At 32.4% G+C, this 19,841-nt stretch overlaps 1 protein-coding gene across 1 annotated transcript; it reads right to left on the reverse strand.

The window, feature by feature from the left end:
• Positions 1–6,584: 6,584 nt before the first annotated feature.
• LOC147409614 (uncharacterized) lies at positions 6,585–10,179 on the reverse strand. Its single transcript, XM_086430682.1, has 3 exons — positions 9,759–10,179; positions 8,811–8,886; positions 6,585–6,961 (listed from the first exon to the last, which is right to left on the reverse strand). Exons 1-3 carry the CDS (start codon positions 10,095–10,097, stop codon positions 6,840–6,842), a joined length of 537 nt encoding a protein of 178 aa, XP_086286808.1. The 5' UTR covers positions 10,098–10,179; the 3' UTR covers positions 6,585–6,839.
• Between the last annotated feature and the right edge of the window lie 9,662 nt (positions 10,180–19,841).

Raw genomic sequence — 19,841 nt, forward strand, 5'->3', positions numbered from 1 at the left:
AAACAAATCCCTAGAAAAACTTTATTGATTCATAAGGAACTCTTATTCTCTTCGTGGTAGTGCATTGGACGAATGAAGAATGATATTCTCTTAATTTAAAATATCTAGATGTTTTTTTTTTTTTTTTTCTCTGATGATTTATAAAAAAAATTTGAGGAACGAAGTTGAGATTCAATTTTTTTTATGATTACATCATAACTTTTTATTTATTATTATTATTTTTTTGCTAACCGAGTGTCCAGGCCAGCTTGTGCGCACCACGACTAATCTAGGGAGGACTACCACAACAACCCACCGCCATGGTCCCCTAGTTAAATCATAAGAAAAAACCAAGAGGGGAATCGAACCAGTGATCTACGCCTAACCCACACTTCACGTGCTCGCCCTTACCACTTAGGTAACCCATGTGTGGGTTCATAACTTTTTATTTTCAATTATGATTTATGCATTTTGGATATTTCAAAGAGATTTACCAAGTTTCAAAGTTGGACAAATGAAAATTTTGGTTCACATTATAATGTCGAGTTCGCCATTTAATTACTATCGAATTCGACGGTTTAGTGTTATATTCATCACTTTTATTTAATTATTGTCGATTTTGATATTATTTTTATAAGAAAAAAATCGTTGAACTCAATAGTAATTAAATGGTGAACTCGACGCCATAAATGTGAATTGGATTTTTCATTTTTTCAACTTCAATATTGAGTAAATCTCCTCGAAACACCAAAAATGCATAAATCATAGTTACAAATAAAAAATTATAGCTTAATCATAAAATAAAATAAAAAATTGAATCTCAAATTCGTTCTTTATTTATTTTAAATCATAAAAAATAAAATAAAAAAAAGATATCTAGATGTTCAAAATTAAGAGAATATTATTCTCTATTCGTCATTCATGATTAAAGATCGTAGAAAATGATCGCAGTCACCATTGAAAAACTTAACTATGTGAAGAAGATGAGAAAATTGTAGTTTGGATATTTCAAAAATCTTATACAAGTGAGATGAGGTCGAGGGATTGTTAAGAAAAGAAAATTTTACTAAATGGACTATTAAGAGATTCCCAAAACTTAGGGATTATTTAGAAAAAAGTCTCTCTACCAAGGTGCTTTAAATAATTTTCCCCTTATTCAATACCTAAACAAGAGATGACTTCGAAATTGTATTTTCTATTTCTACAGCAACATTTAGAAATTTCCTAACATTAGCATATGTTATGAAAAAGTAATAAAAAATAATGCCATTACTTGAATAACATGCGATGTAATATACGATCTCGGTCTTCAATTATGGGTATAATTTTTAGTTTGGCCAACTACTTGTACATCACACGTGGGTTAAACTCAAGGGGGGATTTAGAGTGGGGGCACTTGGCCCCACAAGAATTTTCAAAGTCTATGAATTAGTGAACTATTGCGATGGATTTCAGCGGTGGATAAAAAAATGGGTCACTATTGCCCCTATGATTTTTTTTTCAAATTTAGTTGCCCCCACGATTATTTTTTTTCATTTTTAGTTATCCCCACAAAAAAAATTTATACTCTTGGGTGCCCCCCACATGGGTAAAATCCTGGCTCCGCTCCTAATTACACTCCAACATTAAAATACATGATGTGCTACTTAAGTAATAGTATTACCTCCTTTTATTTTTATATTTTTCAAAATGTAATAGATTTTTAGTCTATAAGTTGGATTGTTAATAAAAGTGTCATTAGAAGGCTTTTGTCAAAATCTTTAAAGAACGAGGATTAGACTTTAAATCAGGTAAATCTTCTAATCAAGCTGTTTTCTATATGACACACATCCCAATGCAGTTAGTCTCCAATAAAAATGTGCCACATAGAGACCATATGTTATTGTAAGAACACAACACCAAGGGGTGGAGCTGGTGGGGGCACTTGCCCCCACAGAACTTTGAAACACTCCTATATTTTCAACTAATTACGTGTCCCATTTGTCCCCACTCCCTCACCTCTCACCCCATTTGCCCCAACACCTCCCCACTCCCTCACCTCTCACCCCATTTGCCCCAACACCCGCACGTCCCCTCCTCCCCCCCCCCCCCCCCCCCCCCCCCCCCGATTCTTATTGATGACATTGCCTCTTAATAAGGCTTCTCATATACTAATTGGAAATGGCCTAAATATCCTTTTTTTCAACTTCAACCCAAAAACCTTTGAATGTCTCCTTAAAACTATTCATCTTCAAATTCTTCAACCATACAACTAATCATAGTTTGCCCCCACTACAAGAAAATCCTGGCTCCACCCTCTTGGATCGTGACTGATTTTGTTTAGATATGAAATGATATTAGTTATATACTCTTATGATAAGGCTTTATCGTTGTTGATATATTTTAGTCATGTATATAACAAATCAACTATTATCAAATATGTATAACAAATCAACTATTATGATAAGGCTTTATCCCATTATTTAACAATTTATCAAATATATATTATTAATAATATGAGTTACAATTAATATAATATGGTGTTATCTACAAAGCTCTTATCCATTACTAATAAAAATAGATAGAAGTATCTATACAAGAATAAAAGTCAAAGAGATTAAAAAACAGAAGAAAAAATTACTGATAAGGGTTGACATTGGATTGGAAACAAAGCCACAAGAAAGAGTTGTGTCATATACTTTGCACATGACTTCCTTATCACCTTCCCCCTATAATATATTGCAATAAAGCAAGAATGGTGAACATTTCCTTCTCTCCTATCATCTCTCTCATCAATCTTTGTAAGCGATATTGTACAAGAATGAGGCCAGCATATTATATAATGGGTTAGGATCCAGAGACTCATGAAAGTGAAGTCATATGTTCACACACAATCTCAATCATGTATATATATATATATATATATATATATATATATATATATATATATGAGATCCAATTATTGAGATTTATCTTAGAGATTTATAATATATTTTCAAAATGCATCTTTTATCCCAACCGTTAGATCTCAGATATACACGTTCAAGAATGTGTGTGAACATATGAGTTCAGTTTTCATGAGTTTACAGATCCCGACCCTTATATAAAGTAATATAAAAATATATTGGGTTGTAATATAAAAATAATCTGTTATGAATATTCTATGAATTTCATAACATCACCATGTAATATGTCTAATCTGCTCCCAGAGATAAATAACATAAAAATAAATCCTTCAAAGAATATATTGGGTTGTATAATAATGGTAGTGATGTATATGACACAATGTATTAATGGGCCATATTACATAAAGTATAAAAAATATTTTGAAAGAATGTATTTACAAATAAAAGTTTGAATTTAAATAAAGATTAAAACTTTTGAATAACAGTAACCATTATTTAAGTTTGACTTTTATTTTTTGTATGAAAAGAATTAAAATGCTTTAATAATGAAATTAGATATCATTGTAACAGTTTTTATGCCAAATATACTACATTAGTAGGAAGGAAAGTGGAAAATCCCTTTTTTTTAAATGTAAAAAAATAGTTTAATTCGGACAGCATTGTTATTACAATTTAACAATTATTTCTTAGTATTATTATTATAAAATTATAATTATTTCTTATCATCTCATCGATATGGGATGAGAGTTAAAATAATCATGATTAGGGGAATTCACAACTTTGCTCAAGTATAGCATTTCTGAGGTGTTCGTATTTTTTTCCTGATTTAATTTGGTATATTTTAAATATTTTTTTCTTAATAATATTAAGGGGAGGTGTAGGATTTGGTTTTCATTTGTATGCATAAATGGTTTGGAAGAATTTACATATATTTAATTGATATAAATGAGATTTTGTAATCGAGTTGTGATGAATGCACGCAGTTTTGGTACGCGGCTAACATGGCAAGGGCACAGAACTATAGATCTTTTTCATCAGGATACACAAGAAAAAGATGTGCGAGTTTGTGCCCTTGCCATGCTAGCCACAAATCCAACCGCGTAGATTTATCATTATTCTTTGTAATTATCGCATCTACCACTAATGATGGTGAGTATGTAAACAGAACAAATCACATGTTGAATCAATCCCATCTTGAATCATGGAGGTGATAACTTTCATGCTAATGAAAAAGACTTAATGGGGCGCAAACAACATTTAGAGGCTGAGAAGCTAGAATCTTGAAGTTGAAGGGTGGGGTGGGATGTCGCCGGGTGGAGTGGGGGAATTAATCTACAAATCATTTTCGATTTGCTGATTTAATTAGCGGTACTTTCTTGTTGAGAGATTTTTTTCTTTATTTTTTCAAATATTGAGAAAATTTTGGAGAATTTTGTGATAGTGGGATATCTTAGTCCATAAACCATGGCCTTGTCTAAGAACTAGTCCCGGGGCACGTGCAACATCTGCACGTTATACACACCAAATAAGTGAGAGTATGCCCTCGCGGGTGATTCCCGAGGAATTAATGCTCATATTGAGGATTGAACTCACAACCTACGGGGAGTAACCACTTATCATTCACTTTTATAACCTAAAACAAAATACAAAATGAGTCCCAACACGATTCAATTATTACAACATAAACATTGAACATTCTCTTGAGTGTACATCACTAATATTCATCAAATAGTTGATCAAAACCAAATCTAGGAAAAACTCCAAGCATGAACTGAATAAAATAAAAACCAAGTTTCATGTTAAGAGGTGACTTAGTTTTCACTTCAACTGCCAACTTGATGAACCGTCCTCATTTATTCGAGCTTGGGATGCATACTGTAGTGTAACAAAACACTAAAGACAAAACTCTTCATTATCTCTAATCCATAAATTTGCTTAATATTTGAAGAAGTATATGGAATGAGCCTATGATGCACTAATAAACCAAGGCCCATCTTATTCCCTCTTCATTTTCATTCCTAAACTCAATTTCTCATTTGTCCCACAAAGGCCAAAATTCACTTAGTACGATCGCTCTTATTTTGGCCCAATAAAAGTTCATCCCGTTGCAGCCCATGGAACCTCTGAATAAGAAGTAAAGAAACACACTGTTGATTAAAAAAAAGCCCATGGGCTTTTAATATTCTTTCATACTGAATAGTTGACTCCTTTTCTTCTATTTTTATGAAGGCCCATAGAAAGGAAAATAATTTCATTTGAAAAGTCAATCTTTAGGCACATGTTTACGTATTTTACATGGAATTTAATTTTCCACACAATTTTTTTTTTTATCCACACATTAAGGTGCATTACAGATACCTTAGACATGTATTTTCGTACCAAAAATACCCTCAATTTTTTTTTTTTTTTTTAACGTTCGTTCGTTTTTAAAACTTTAAAATAAATATCTTTTTTACCAAAAATATCGTTTTTAAAATGGTCGAGTTGACAAATCAACCTGATTCCTTGTCAAGTTGTCTAGGACCGTCGAAATTCTTGATGTTCCCAAATTTGACGGCTTAGAGCCGTCGAATTTCTCTCATCCTTCATTAATTTGACAGATTTGGCCGATCGAAAAAAAAAAAAAAAATTTGACAATAAAAAATTCGATGCCAATTCAACCTCTTGGTCCGTCAAATTTTATGAAATTTGACAGTCCACGACCATCAAATTTGGGCTTTTTTCACATTGTATTGGTTCCATCGATTTTTGGGATCAGGGCACCTCAAATTCGAACCGATTTTAGTTTCATGTTTAATTTGATGTGCTTTAAAACAAGACTAAAAACCAACTCTATTTTCGACTTTTTTTTCTCTTCCTTTTTAATTTCTTATTATGGCATTTATTTGACAATCGATCATCTTATCCCAACCATGATACTTTGTGTGAACAATTTCAAACTACACTTCAACAACAATTTTTTGTGATACAGTTTTAAGTTTGAAGCATAAGCTTTTAGTTGACCTCATGATTATCATCGGTCCCTACAAATTTAAGAGAGGCATTAGAGATACAATATGGTGCATAAGATATGATCTTGTGAAAGGATCATTGATTAAACTTGCCCAACAGAATCACTCGTAAACTCTCATTTTTTTCCCTTTTGATGGGTAAGCTGGACTTGAACACACGACCTCAAAGTATTGTTGCAATGAGTCAGACCAACTAAGCTATGGGTTTGAGCCCATCAATTGTAAACTCAAGTTGTGGTCACAAAGAAATTTTAGGCTCTGATCAAGACTTATTAAAATCCTGTTTCGCGAGCCTTGTTTAAGGAAGAGGGAATAGTTGGTGCTACAAGCTGGATCAGATACCCTTCTAATAAAATAAAATAAAAAAGTCTCTAACTATATGATGGAGAGACCTAAATTTTTATACAAAACCTAATAGGATTTATGTCACTGTATCCAAGTAAATAATAAAATTACCCTCTCTTTTTTAGGGTAATTTCTCAAATAATTATAAAAGTTTTCGGTATTTTTTAAATTTTGCTAATGTTTACACAATTACCACGTAATGTTGACAAAATTTTATAAAATTGTCAATATTACGTGATGCCTTTGTCAACATTTCGAAAATATCAAAAACTTTACTAATTATTGGGGAATATACCATTTTTTTTATATCTCAAATGATAAAAGGAGAAATAACCTAACAAACCATGGACCACATAAAGTTGAGAACATGATAATAAAACTAAATAAAAATGAGGAAAGTCTATGTCAAGTAATTAAAACCAATCCCTGAAATAGGTATTAAACACTAAAAGTTCCCATCACCCACACATCACCATCTATTGCTTAAACCACCTCTCTCCCCTATTTGGACCACTAAGAAAGAGAAAAACTTAACAAAAATGAAAATAAATACAAATTCTTAAGGGATATTTTACTACCATGTGACCTCTCCTACTAGATTAAGCAACTCCTGACCCATCTAACAAGGCCAGAACTCTGCTTTCTTCACTTTTGATATGCTCTCAAGAACCAATACTGGTGACACGTGTCCCATCACTGTTACTCTCTTTGTCTCCAGATCTATACTGAATGATGTCACCCCTGGTTACATAATTAGAAAAACGTTAAAAGAAATTAATGTGGAAACAAATTTAAGGGGACCAAAGGACAGTAGTGATATAAAGGATGAATAACAGTACAAGACTCGGTTGTCCACCCATGTGTGACTCATCCGAGTCATATTAGAATCGGTTGGTTCCCCCATGACTCAATCTCGATCAACCAGTTTGAATTAAGATCATAGTTACCTGGTCAGATTTGGCAATTATTTGGAGGGTTCAATTCAATTAATTGGGATAAATTGGAAAAAAGTTTAGTAAACTTTTTTTTTTAATAAGTTAAGGGATTATATAAGTGATGTTTTTGGGTTCCATCACTAAGGGCCCAAACCCATCATCAAAAGTCCTTCTTATTGTTGAGGTTTGAAGGTTGAAGAAGATAAAATTTTGATCTTACAATGTAAAAATGTTATTTGATAGATCTAATTCACGGATATTACCTCAACGAAATTTGGAAATTTTTGCGACTATGATTGGAATTGATGTTTTTTATTCTATATATATATATATATATATATATATATATATATATATATATATATATATAGGGTCCCGTTCGCCACCCTTAGTTTTACCACACACTTTAACAAACGCGTTTTGTCTTACATGGGTTAGAAGTTTCAGAATGAGCTGATTTTTGGTGAGGATGATCTCTATGGTGAGGAGATCATCCTCACCAAAAATCAGCTCATTCCAAAACTTCTAACCCCATCAAAATTGATTTACAAAAAATGGACGGTCCACGATTTTTCAACGTGTAAACATAGGGCTAAACATTTCGGAATGGGCTGATTTTTGGGGAGGATGATCTTCTAATCATAGAGATCATCCTCACCAAAAATCAGCTCATTCCAAAACTTCTAACCCATGTAGGACAAAAAACGTTTGTTAAAGTGTGTGGTAAAACTTAGGGTGCTGAACATTTCCCATATATATATATATATATAGGGTCCCGTTCGCCACCCTTAGTTTTACCACACACTTTAACAAACGCGTTTTGTCTTACATGGGTTAGAAGTTTCGGAATGAGCTGATTTTTGGTGAGGATGATCTCTATGGTGAGGAGATCATCCTCACCAAAAATCAGCTCATTCCAAAACTTCTAACCCCATCAAAATTGATTTACAAAAAATGGACGGTCCACGATTTTTCAACGTGTAAACATGTGGCTAAACATTTCGGAATGGGCTGATTTTTGGGGAGGATGATCTTCTAATCATAGAGATCATCCTCACCAAAAATCAGCTCATTCCAAAACTTCTAACTCATGTAGGACAAAAAACGTTTGTTAAAGTGTGTGGTAAAACTTAGGGTGCTGAACATTTCCCATATATATATATATATATATATATATATATATATATATATTTTAAATTAGAATTTATACTTATTAAATTTTGTGATTGTAGCATTTATTAATCTAGTTTTTTAACATTTAACAAAAACCCAATATGCCTATTGGACCGATTTGAAACGGTTTGCAAAGGATTGATCTGACCAGTCCGAATCGGTTCTTTAAATCACAGAGTATGTTGAGATCTGGTGGCTACACTACCATATGATTGTGATGGGACGATGGTGTGATTAGTGTGGGGTCCACTCCTGATCATTCAGAATGATCAGGAGCTTAAAAGTTAAAAATAAATAAAGAATCATGTCGGAGTGACCTCAAGATTGTACTTCACATCGCACTTTCCTGATGTGGAAGTGTGCAGGAATCTTAGACACTTTTTCATTCGTATCTAGATGACAAGCATCTATGGTTGCTACACACTTCCAGTCAGGAAAGTGTGATGTGAGGTACAATCTTGAGGTCACTTCTGATAAAATACCTTCCATCTTGGATATATGTTTCTTCACTTTCCCTGCACAACCTTGACAATGAAGAGAAACTCTCATAACCACCACCTGCTCAAAAAAAAAAAAAAAAACCAAAGTATATAAAAAAAATGTAATTAATTAAAAACTTTAAATATGATAAATTTACAACAAAATGCAACCCAGTAGTAAGTTAATATAATACAACCTAAATGACCCATTAATGAACTCAATTCATTTCTTTTGTCAAGAGAAATTAGGAATAATTTTCTATAATAAATTACCACATTTAACAATCAATATTCATTCAAGCTTTCTTAATCAAAAGAACCTCATATTAGCGGAAAAAAATTCCTCTAAATTTTAAGCGGAGAAATTTAATTATATTAAATAAGTTTGGACTTTTCTAAGCTCAATCAAGGTTGGGAGTTGGGACCCTCCATCAAACAAACATTTGAGATGCCAGGGATTCTCAAGAAAAATGTATTCCTCGGAAACAAATATATATTAATGGCCAGAAGGCCTATACAGATCTCTAGGAAATTTGTGTTTCTGCTCAACAGTATAAATGTCAAATTTTGTAGGAAAATGATAGAGTGACAACAGGTTACCCTGTCCAACCATTGAGATGATATAGATCCCTAGGAAAAAGGTGACAAATCCTAACGGTCATGTTGATCATGTACTAGAAAAGCTTGTAAGCTTTGATAAAGGGAAATTGTTAGTTAATGTCAGCTAAATGTAGGGAGAAACATAAAATGCTGTACGTGTATCATGATACGCAGCTTTGTACAATATCAACATTACAAGTTTTATGCTCACAGATTAGGGATGCTACTTAATACACGTGGGTACATGTAATTGGTGGATCCCAGATTTTTGTGAGCTTGAGTAAATAAAAAAATTCACTACAAGACGGAAAAAAACACACACACACACAGGAGAGAGAGAGAGAGAGAGACCTGAAAGGCATTGTCGATAGAAGAAGAGAGGGAGAGACTAGTGTTGGAGGGAATTCGGCGTCTATCTTGGTCTCGGTCTCGCTTCAATGCGGATGAGAGAGTAATAGGTGGTCTCTTATAATTATTATTATTATTATCTACCAAAGACAATCTTCGAGACTGGACGAGTCGTGAGTACTTTGTATCCATCAACATAGAGTGATCCACCACACAACTACTCCTGCAATCTGGCCTCCTTGGCACGATTACTGACCGGGAATCTCCGGTCATACACACAGCAGTTGATGCTGGTGACCGGCACATGAAACCACCCATCTTCTTACCACTCTTCATGTTCATAGCTGTGTTTTTCTCTCTATCTGTCTGCAAATGAGAGAGAGAGAGAGAGAGAGTTGTACAAGTGAATAAAATGGTTTCTTTATGACATAGCTAACACTGGTGGGCAGCTAACTGTTTTTGGCTTTGGTGTTCTCTGGGATGGGCTTTCTTGTCAGTTTGTAAAATGACTAAAATATCCTATTAGTATTTTAGAATGACATACATCTTATCCCTACGTCTTGATTGCCTCGGACTAATTTTGATTTCAGTCGTTCTAAACTGACTTCCTTTGACACTATGCTGACGTGACACTAGAAAAAAATCATATATTTTTTTTCCTAGAGATACAAGACAAAAATTATATGGTTCTCTACACATACACACTGCTACAGTGTAGTGTTGAACACGGCATCGAAGGAAGTCAGTTCAACATTTTCCTTTGAATTAAGGTTCTAATAATCCTACATGCAGGTTAAGCTGTAAAGCCCTTAGCCCGAACTCAACTCATCCTATTGTGGATCAACATAGCTGTGATTTGGCTAACAACTCAGTTAGAAATCCTAACTGATTTGTTATGATTTAGATGCCAAATCACAGTAGCTCGGTTATGATAAGATTGTCAAATCTTTATATTCAAATTTCAAATCATAATTTCTTTTAAATATTCAGTTATTTTCTTCCAAATATTAGGAGATTGATTCTATTTTGTATTTTATAAATATATTGTAATTAGATGATGTAACAACTCACTTTTTGACAGAGAATACAAATTTAAATTTCTGTTTCTTCATATTTTCTTCTTCACATCTCTGTATATTCACACATCCCAAGCATTGAGCCTAAGCTCATTTGGATTAACCCGAGCTGAGTAATTTTGGGCAGATTGGGGAGGAGGGAGGACTCATTGAATAAGCCTAGTTTTTTTTTATGTAAGGTTTGTTGAGGAAAAATCTAGAGTACTCGACTCTAAATACTCAAATGTTGCATATAAACAAGTAAACGATTTACTTGTACTATACCCTCAATAAAGATATCACTCACAAGTTGAAGAAGAAAATAACACTCTATTAAGAAAAACATACTTTTACAAACACTCACACTTTTTACAATCTCTCAAGACTTCTTACTCACAACTTATTTCTCACAACTTGTTTCTTACTACTTGATTACAAAATGAGAGGACTCACCCCTATTTATACTAGTGGCACCTCCTTAACTAATGGTTAGGATTGTGCCAACACATTCTTAATCTAGTGGTTACAATTTTGTCATCTAGAACTTTCTAAAAATATCTATTAGTCTAGAGTTTTCTACCAAAATATCTATAATTCTAGAATCTTCTATTTTTCTTTTATCTAAAAACATCTAGAGTTTTCTCTAAGAAGATTCTAGAAATTGGGCTCTAAATAGCCATTGGGCTTGGGCAATAAATGTGGGCTTTTCTCAATTCGGACTGTTGTTGAATTTTAATAAGGTTGAATCTATTATTAAAGAAATTTTACATTGGCATATATACATAGTAATGTAGTATAGAAATAGACTCATAGGCAACAAATAGAAAGAAAAGTAATATTAAAAGAAAATTCTTAGAACAAATATATGTAATAAGAAGTAATTTAAAATATTAAAAAAAACATTATATATTATTATATAGTTTCGGGTTGGAGTTGAATTGAGTTTCCCTAGCTCAATTCGAATTAAGGTCATTTTAAGTAATTCTAACCCATGATCAACTCATGTTCTACACAACTTCAGGTGATGCTCACCCATCAATCGGCCGTTGTAATCCTATTTTGAATGAGTCAAACCATTAATTGGTTTTTTTTATATGCACATAGTGATGATTAGGATTGTGAACAGACTTAAGGAAGTTGTTGTCGGGGGTGGGGACAAATGTGGCATGGCCACATGACCTTGGGGTTTCGATCATCAATCACTTAGAACATTAATCTATGCCTAAGCGGTTGCACCTATGAACTATATATCGTCAACACCAATAGAAGAAGGGCTTATGAAGGTGTAGATAACGTTGACTTATCTACAATAGAATGAAAATGACTTAACGCACCAACCATGGTAGAGTATGTACAAGATATAGGGGAAGGAATTGGCGTAATTAGACCCTCCTTTCCCTTGTTTCCTCTCCTTTATCGTATAAATAAGGTCCTCATATTAGTTGGGAAATGCAAGAATTGAAGCCTAAGCCTCATTTTAACTAAGCTGTCATGCATGATAATTAGTTGTGAAAGTTTCTCCCATACAATTGTTTCGAGTGGTTTAGTTAGCCCCAAAGTTTCTTTTTGTAATCTTTTTACATGCAAAGTCTTTATGTACCTTTATTACATTATTTTAACTAATTACTCTTTTTTTCCTTTATAAGGTGGTTTAGTAGATAATTTATAAAGATCACAAATACCAAGAAGTAAAAAAATCTTTAAAATCGACTGACTCAACCGAATTTCATAAACTTGGTCAAGATTTAATTTCAAAATATTCTTCGAGTCATCTAGGGTCTCAAAAAAATTAATGTGATAGATGATTCATATACTTTCAATATGGTTGCCTCTGAGACCAAAGTAATTCATTCAAGTCGACTTGACCTCTAACGAGTTTTAAAATAATGACCTTATGTACACCTGTTGAGAACTTAAACTCACAATCCCTACTTATAACAACCCATCCAGCTTCAACCTCCTAATTGGGGGGGAAGGGGGGTCTATGCTTGCTAATGTCGTGTGGGCTTTGAATCACCAAAATGCCAAAAAGGGTTTAAAGTTTTTTATTTTATTTTATGGGAATCATATTTTGGGAGGAGGTGAGTGGGCCAATAAGAGAAGACCATCTGTGCACATCAAGTCATGAGGAACCCATTGTCATTAGGTATCAAGTCCTTGATTGGTCCCATTCCCCCCACCTCACCACACACACCAACAAGATTAAATCGATGTTTAGGATGGTCCCATCATGTGAACACACTATAAACAAGGGCTTTTCATAGGTGATCTTTGTACGAGGGTATTTTGGTTTGTTCCGTAAATAAAGATCCTGTAGAGTAAAAAAAGAACGAGAACAAGGAATGAAAGAATCGTAAAAAAAAATGTAATTATAGGAAGAGAAAAAAACAGTTAAGAGGAACTGAAGTATTTAATAAGATTCGGTAGGGAGTGAGGACAGAGAGGCAGAGAGAGAGAGAGAGAGAGAGAGAGATGTAACAACTGACACATTTCTCTTCAGTCCTAAAACCACAACCCATTCTGTCCACTCATGTTCCTCCTTCGGTCCCTCCTTCCTTGTACTACTCTCAGACTGATCTACAAGATTCAAGATAAATAATAATAAAAAAATCCAAACTACCCTTACTGAGTAGATACTTTTACATTGATGGCATCTATACCACTGAGAGGAAGCTCATGGAACTCATAATGGACGACCACATTTACAATTTTGTTTTATTTTCTAATTTTTTATTATAATATCTTTAACAATCTTGAGCTAAAGAAAAAAAAATGGATTGTGTGGTGGAGTAACATCGATTCTCACGTTAGTAATGCGGAGGTGCACACATAACCCTAGATGCTTTCCACTATGGTTTCATACATACATGCACATTGGTGATGTGAGATTCGATGTACATTTTAATGTTACTTCAGCATTTTTCAAAAAAAAAAAAATTTACATGAATTTAGGGAGAAGAAACATATGAAAAGATTATAGCAAAAAGAGATACAAAATATTATAGAGGAATAAAATTTGTTCAACCACTCTAAATTTTTGAGATAATATTTTGATTCATCTAATCAAATCTATCAACATGTTCTTATCTTTAAAGTGTACATTTTTTTGGTTATAATTTTTTAAATATATTTGCTTCCAATTTTGAAGTTTGGTGAATGATAAAATGGTACCAAGATGTTTTCCCTTGAGACCTTTACTTTTATATCCATGTAAATATATAATTATTCAAATACAAAATTATCATTATATTTTTCTTGTAAAATCTTTAGGAATTTTAGTTTATGATGATGTGTGTGAATTTATATATATTTTAGAGACCCACTGATACCATGTAACACCCAACTCAATGTTGTGGATATTGTGGAAGGTAAAATTCAACCCTATGAAATAAGGACATGTGGAACCTAAGATCAAAGTTGGACTAGAACGTCTAATCAAAATGTTCGAGTAGTCAAAGTCAAAGAATATTTCAAAAGGAGTCTTACTATCTAAACTAATAAATGATCATAGTCAAGGGACCAAGATTTTCGAAAGACCATGGTATAACTAAAATAACATCCCATGCTAAAATTGTGGCAAAAATCAAGGGTTAGCAGTCCACGCATAAATGAAGGAATGAAAGTCACAATAGCATCATTATAAAAGGCCATGAGAGCCACGATCAAAGGTACGCAATTTTGTCACTAAGAGCAACTTCAACGGATGTCTCTATTTTGGCATATTCTCACATTTTAGAGATGAATCTCTTCTTCGAACCTAAACGAACTCCAACGGGTCCCAACCTCTAAATCATTATTCACATACTAAAAAATAATAAACTGGTTATTGACAACCCAACTTTACTTATTACACCCCAAGTTAAATATATAAAATTTGTTATTGGCAACCCAACTTTACTTGTTACACCCCAAGTTAAATATTTAAAAAAAAAATGATATTGGCAACCCAACTATACTTGTTACACCCCAATTTAAATATAAAAAAATAAAAATCCATTGATTGTATGAGAAATCAAACATCACATTATATTAAGGTAGACTTCAACAGTCCATTCTTCTTGAAAAAGAAATTCAAAATACTAATCATATGACATTTGGATAAATCGCCATTACTAATATAGTCATAAAATATCTTCTTCACACCCACCTAATAATGATTAAAGTTATTGAAATCTCCATGACTATAGGTAGAAGATGATCCACCAACTTGGGAGCCACTAGTCATTTTTTTCTAAAATTATCATTGTTTCAGTACGGAAGTATTCATGTTCGATTGGATCGTGAATTGAGTTGAGGTTTTTTTCCATGAATTTTTTTTTCTTGTCGTTCAAGTTTAAGTTTTGCAATTCGACTGACGTATATGTAAGAATTGATGAGTGCACTGCGATTGTATGTGTGAAGAGGTTTTGTAGGGCAATTTTAGAGATATTTGGATAAAAATACTTGATATTACCTAATGTTGATGATATTGCAAGGCTACTACAAAAAAATGAAGAACATGGCTTCCTATGAATGATGGGAATCTTAAGTGTATACATTGGGCTTGAAAATATTGTCCAACAGCTTAGACAGGACAATACTCAAGACATAATGGATCACCAACTATAATTCTTGAGGCAGTAGCATCATATGACTTATGATATAGTATGTATACTTTGATTTTTCAGACTCCAACAATAATATTAATATCTTACAATCATCCAACCTATTCGTGAACCTCGCTCAAGGTATAACTCTTCCTGCTCATTATACCATCCAAGGTAGATAATACAATGTTGATTACTATTTGACCAATGGTATATACCCTAAATGATCCACTCTTATACAAATCATTTTTCAACCACAAGGTCCTAAAAAATAATTTTTTGCAATGATGCAAGAAGCATATCGAAAATATGTATAACGAGCTTTTGGAGTTCTCCAATCAAGATTTGCCATTATCAAGGGACCAACATGTCTTTGGAATAAACACGTATTACATGATTATGTCTGCTTGCATCATAATACATAACATGGTAATCCAAGATGAATGGCATGTATGTATTGTTAGTTCTAATCAAACACCCATCATGACTGTGGAAATGGATATAGATGAAACATAATGATTTCAACAATTCCTTACTCAACATCAACAAATTAAAAGCAAAGAAGTCCCCTTTGCACTTTGAAATGCATTGATTGACCATTTGTGGGAAAGACAAAGCAATGCTTCATTTGATCTAAGTGATTAAACTTCGTTGAAATGTTCAATGTTTAATGTTTATACTTTCCATTTCAAAAAAATATTTAATGCTTCATATATTTATCAATTGTTAAAATTTGAGAATTTTAAAAGAATGAATAAAAGCAATCTTTAATCCAATTGAATGATGTTTGGATTGAAAATTTATCCAATTTATTGGACAATAGTTCGACCCTACTTCAATTTGGTCTTATCATCTTATGTTTAGTATATATACATATGTAAATTAATTTCATTTATTTAAAAAAAATGAATATTCATAATCAAACTTATTTTTTATTACAATTTTTTTGTTGAATTTGGTCAAATAATTGATAAAATCTGAGTCTAAAATTTTTAATAAAAAGAATTAAAAATATTAAATAATAATAATTAAAAATAAATAAGAAATAAAAATTATATTAAAAATATATTTTTATTAAAAAAAAAAATTAAGAATTACATTTATGCAAAATCATAGGGATACAATTGATATTTGTACAAGATGAATAAGGAAATAGAAATCATCTTTATTTTTTTTTTTCTTCATCTCCAATTCTAGAGATGTGAATAATGTTTTAGAAAATGTGTCAGAAATTAAGAGACGGATTGAAATTTGGTTAGGAGGTCTGCTTTTTTAAATATAGAGATATAATGACCAGTTGGAGTTGAAAAAAAAAAAAAAAAACAAACAAACAAACAGATAATGTCGTTAATTTTAACCCATTTGTATCTTTTTAGAGTCAAATAATTTTAATAGTTTGCAAAAGGCAGGGACCCACCATGTGATGCGAATATCAATTTAATGTAATTTGTTAAAAAGATTTAAACAAAATTGAAGTATTCTTATTTGTACTACCTTTATCCTTTGAACAGTTCAATTGTCAGACTCTGAAGTGAGCAGAGAAAGTAAGAAGTACGTCTAAAAGTTTCTCTGCAAGATTACTGCACACTCCAGACTCCAGACTCTAGTTCGGTATAAATTTGCAAGTGCTGACGTGGCAATTTCAAATACCCAGTTGTCGAAGGATCTCCAATCACGTCTCCAGTCTTGATACACAGCATCCAATGATCTGAGTCCAACTTTGGAACTCTCTGCTCAAAGTCTCCATTTGGATACGTCCAACATCACAGCCATTTGGAGTTCATGGCCTCATTAAGATTTTAAAATTAAAAAAGAAATTAAGGTCCAAGATGTGGCTATCCGTTTTCAAAGCTTGGATCAAGCCTCTTTTTTTTTTTTAATTTTTTTTTTTATGTACATCAATTGTATATTATGATGTGGTGGTACACACATAATTATATATACTTTTTATTAAGATACGAGTGAAAGTATTTATGATTATGTGTGCAACACCACATTAGAATGTCAGAATCGATGTACATTTCAATATAAGTATGCTCTCTTAAGTCTTATTGGCAAGGTTCTAAAATATACTCAATGTACTTCAATCTGTTTCGAACAAAATTTGATCCGAACATATTTTAATAATATTTTTGTTATTCTTAATTTCATATAAATATACATAGATTAACGTTTTAGTATTTTTGGTTTTCCTCTATGTTTGTAGTTGGAAAGTAGATTTTTTAAAATTTTATATGATTTATATTTTTAAAAATTTTTGAAACATTGATAATTTGAAGACATGGCATGTGTTTGGATCGGATAAGATTAGTTTCGAGTTAAGGATTAAATGAAATTGATCGGATTTGATTCACATAGTAATTAATCTGATCGGATCGGATTGGGTATATATTTAAAAAAATTTAAATTGAATCGAAGTTGTATTGATCTGGTATTGAACCAATCCATTGACAACCCTAGTCTTATACCCTTTTTCAAACCAGGTTTTTTTATATAATAAATAAAAATATCTTAAAAAATACTTTAATATTTTTTGAGTAATACATGTTAGAAAAGAAAACATGATTTAAATATTTAAAAAAAAGAAAAATAGATAGAACATAACCTTGTTGATCTCTTTTTTGTTGTTTTACCGTACCAGGGCGAAAAAAACAAAGAAAAGATGGTAAGGGCACCTAGCTACCATGATTTTCATGTTTTTTACAATATACAAATAGTTCAATCTTGATGATCTAATTAAGAAAGGAAAGATATTTTTTCTATTAAAATAAGTAATATTTTTAATAGTGTTGGGTATTTTAGGTGCAACATTGTTGGAGATTATAATAATTATTTTGTATTTTGTTGTCAATCATTGATGAAGAAAGGTAATCTTGTCATAAATAAATAAAAAAAGGACCAGTGAAGGAAGGATTTGTAAGAAAGTTGGAAAAGTAAGCATGGAGATAGTTATTTAAACTTTTGGGGTCCAGCATGCACAATAAAAGATTCAGATCCATATGTGATGAAACTCAAGATGATGTAAATGTTCGGATACCATTCATCTTCGGCGAGGTTCTATTTAATAGAGAAAAATATGGACAAATAGTTACTTAATTATATAACTACCATAACTAGATGATCTAATCTTAGATAATATGATTCGATGCATCTAGATTTACTTTAATATAATGCAACATAACTAATACTTTAATACTCTCTCTTTCTCTCAATCGCATCTTTCTTTAAAGAAGTGATATATGATTGATAATTTCAATATATCTTTTGCTAAAAAACTTTCATTGCAATATAAGTGGTTATCACAATCGATCACTGTCGTGTTCTACTCATCATAGTCTATCAAAGTTGGTGGTCACTAAATCAATTCCGTTATGATTTCTTCCAACAATATTCAATTGGATTGTGTACCGTGATCAGATATCTTAAAATCATGTATTTTTTGGTTGGATTGAAGCACCAATGAAGAATGAAACCCAACAACTAACAATTGCTAAGTGGAATTATTTTTAGTGTATATATTTTCCAAAAGAAGGACCAACTATTGGTCATTGGGCCCAAAGATTTTTACATTTGAAAAAAAAAACTATTGTGTTGGGTAAAATTTCTCTAAGGATACACTTTAGTATAGAATGAGTTATAGGGAATAAATAAATAAACTTCTTCAAGAAATATTGACAGTAGGAATGTCTGTGTGATCTTCTGACCCATGGCCCATCCTTGGTGGATTTAAAAAAAATAAAAAAATTCAGAAAATAGGCTTGGATGGAATTTTATAGCCATGGATATAAGGAAATTGAATGCTGCCCAGGGGCACTTTATTCTAGTTAGTATGGGGAACATTTCTGTGATCTTCACAAAACCCTAGAAAAGAAGAAAAGGAGTTAGATAAGGATTGATTATTAAACTTGGCATCAATGTGGTAAAAGATTGGATGGCCCACCAAAAAAGTGGTTGACTTGGATGGGCCCTACCCAATACTGTCTCTACAAAAAGTACATTACTAAGCCCAAGCCTGCCATCTGAAACCCATCAGGGCCCTTTAAATGTCACTTCTTGCTTCTACCTAGGGACCACTCTCAAGTCTCAACCTCACTACACTGGTCTTTCTTTACCATCACTAATTAGACCCAGGCCCGTATTTTATTATTATTATTATTTTTTTTAGTTGGTAAAGTCTTTGGGTGATAATAACAAAGACCTTGGTTCAAATCCCGTTAGTACCGAGTTACTCTACTCATTAAAAACAGATTTTCTGATAAAAATAAAATAAAATACCCAAGCCTCTTAGACCACCCCTACATGTACGGGTAATTTCTACGATAAATCCTTGAGGGTGACTCCCGCTTCTTGAGGCGCAGTCGTAGCCATCTCACCAACAGTTTGGGGTTAATTAAGTGAAACTAATTGCTCCAAACGTTAGTATTTGTAAGATCCATGGCTCCACG

Source organism: Akebia trifoliata, chromosome 2 (genome assembly GCF_017979445.1).
Source record: "Akebia trifoliata isolate Shusen 1 chromosome 2, ASM1797944v1, whole genome shotgun sequence".
In the NCBI taxonomy this organism is placed as follows: Eukaryota; Viridiplantae; Streptophyta; class Magnoliopsida; order Ranunculales; family Lardizabalaceae; genus Akebia; species Akebia trifoliata.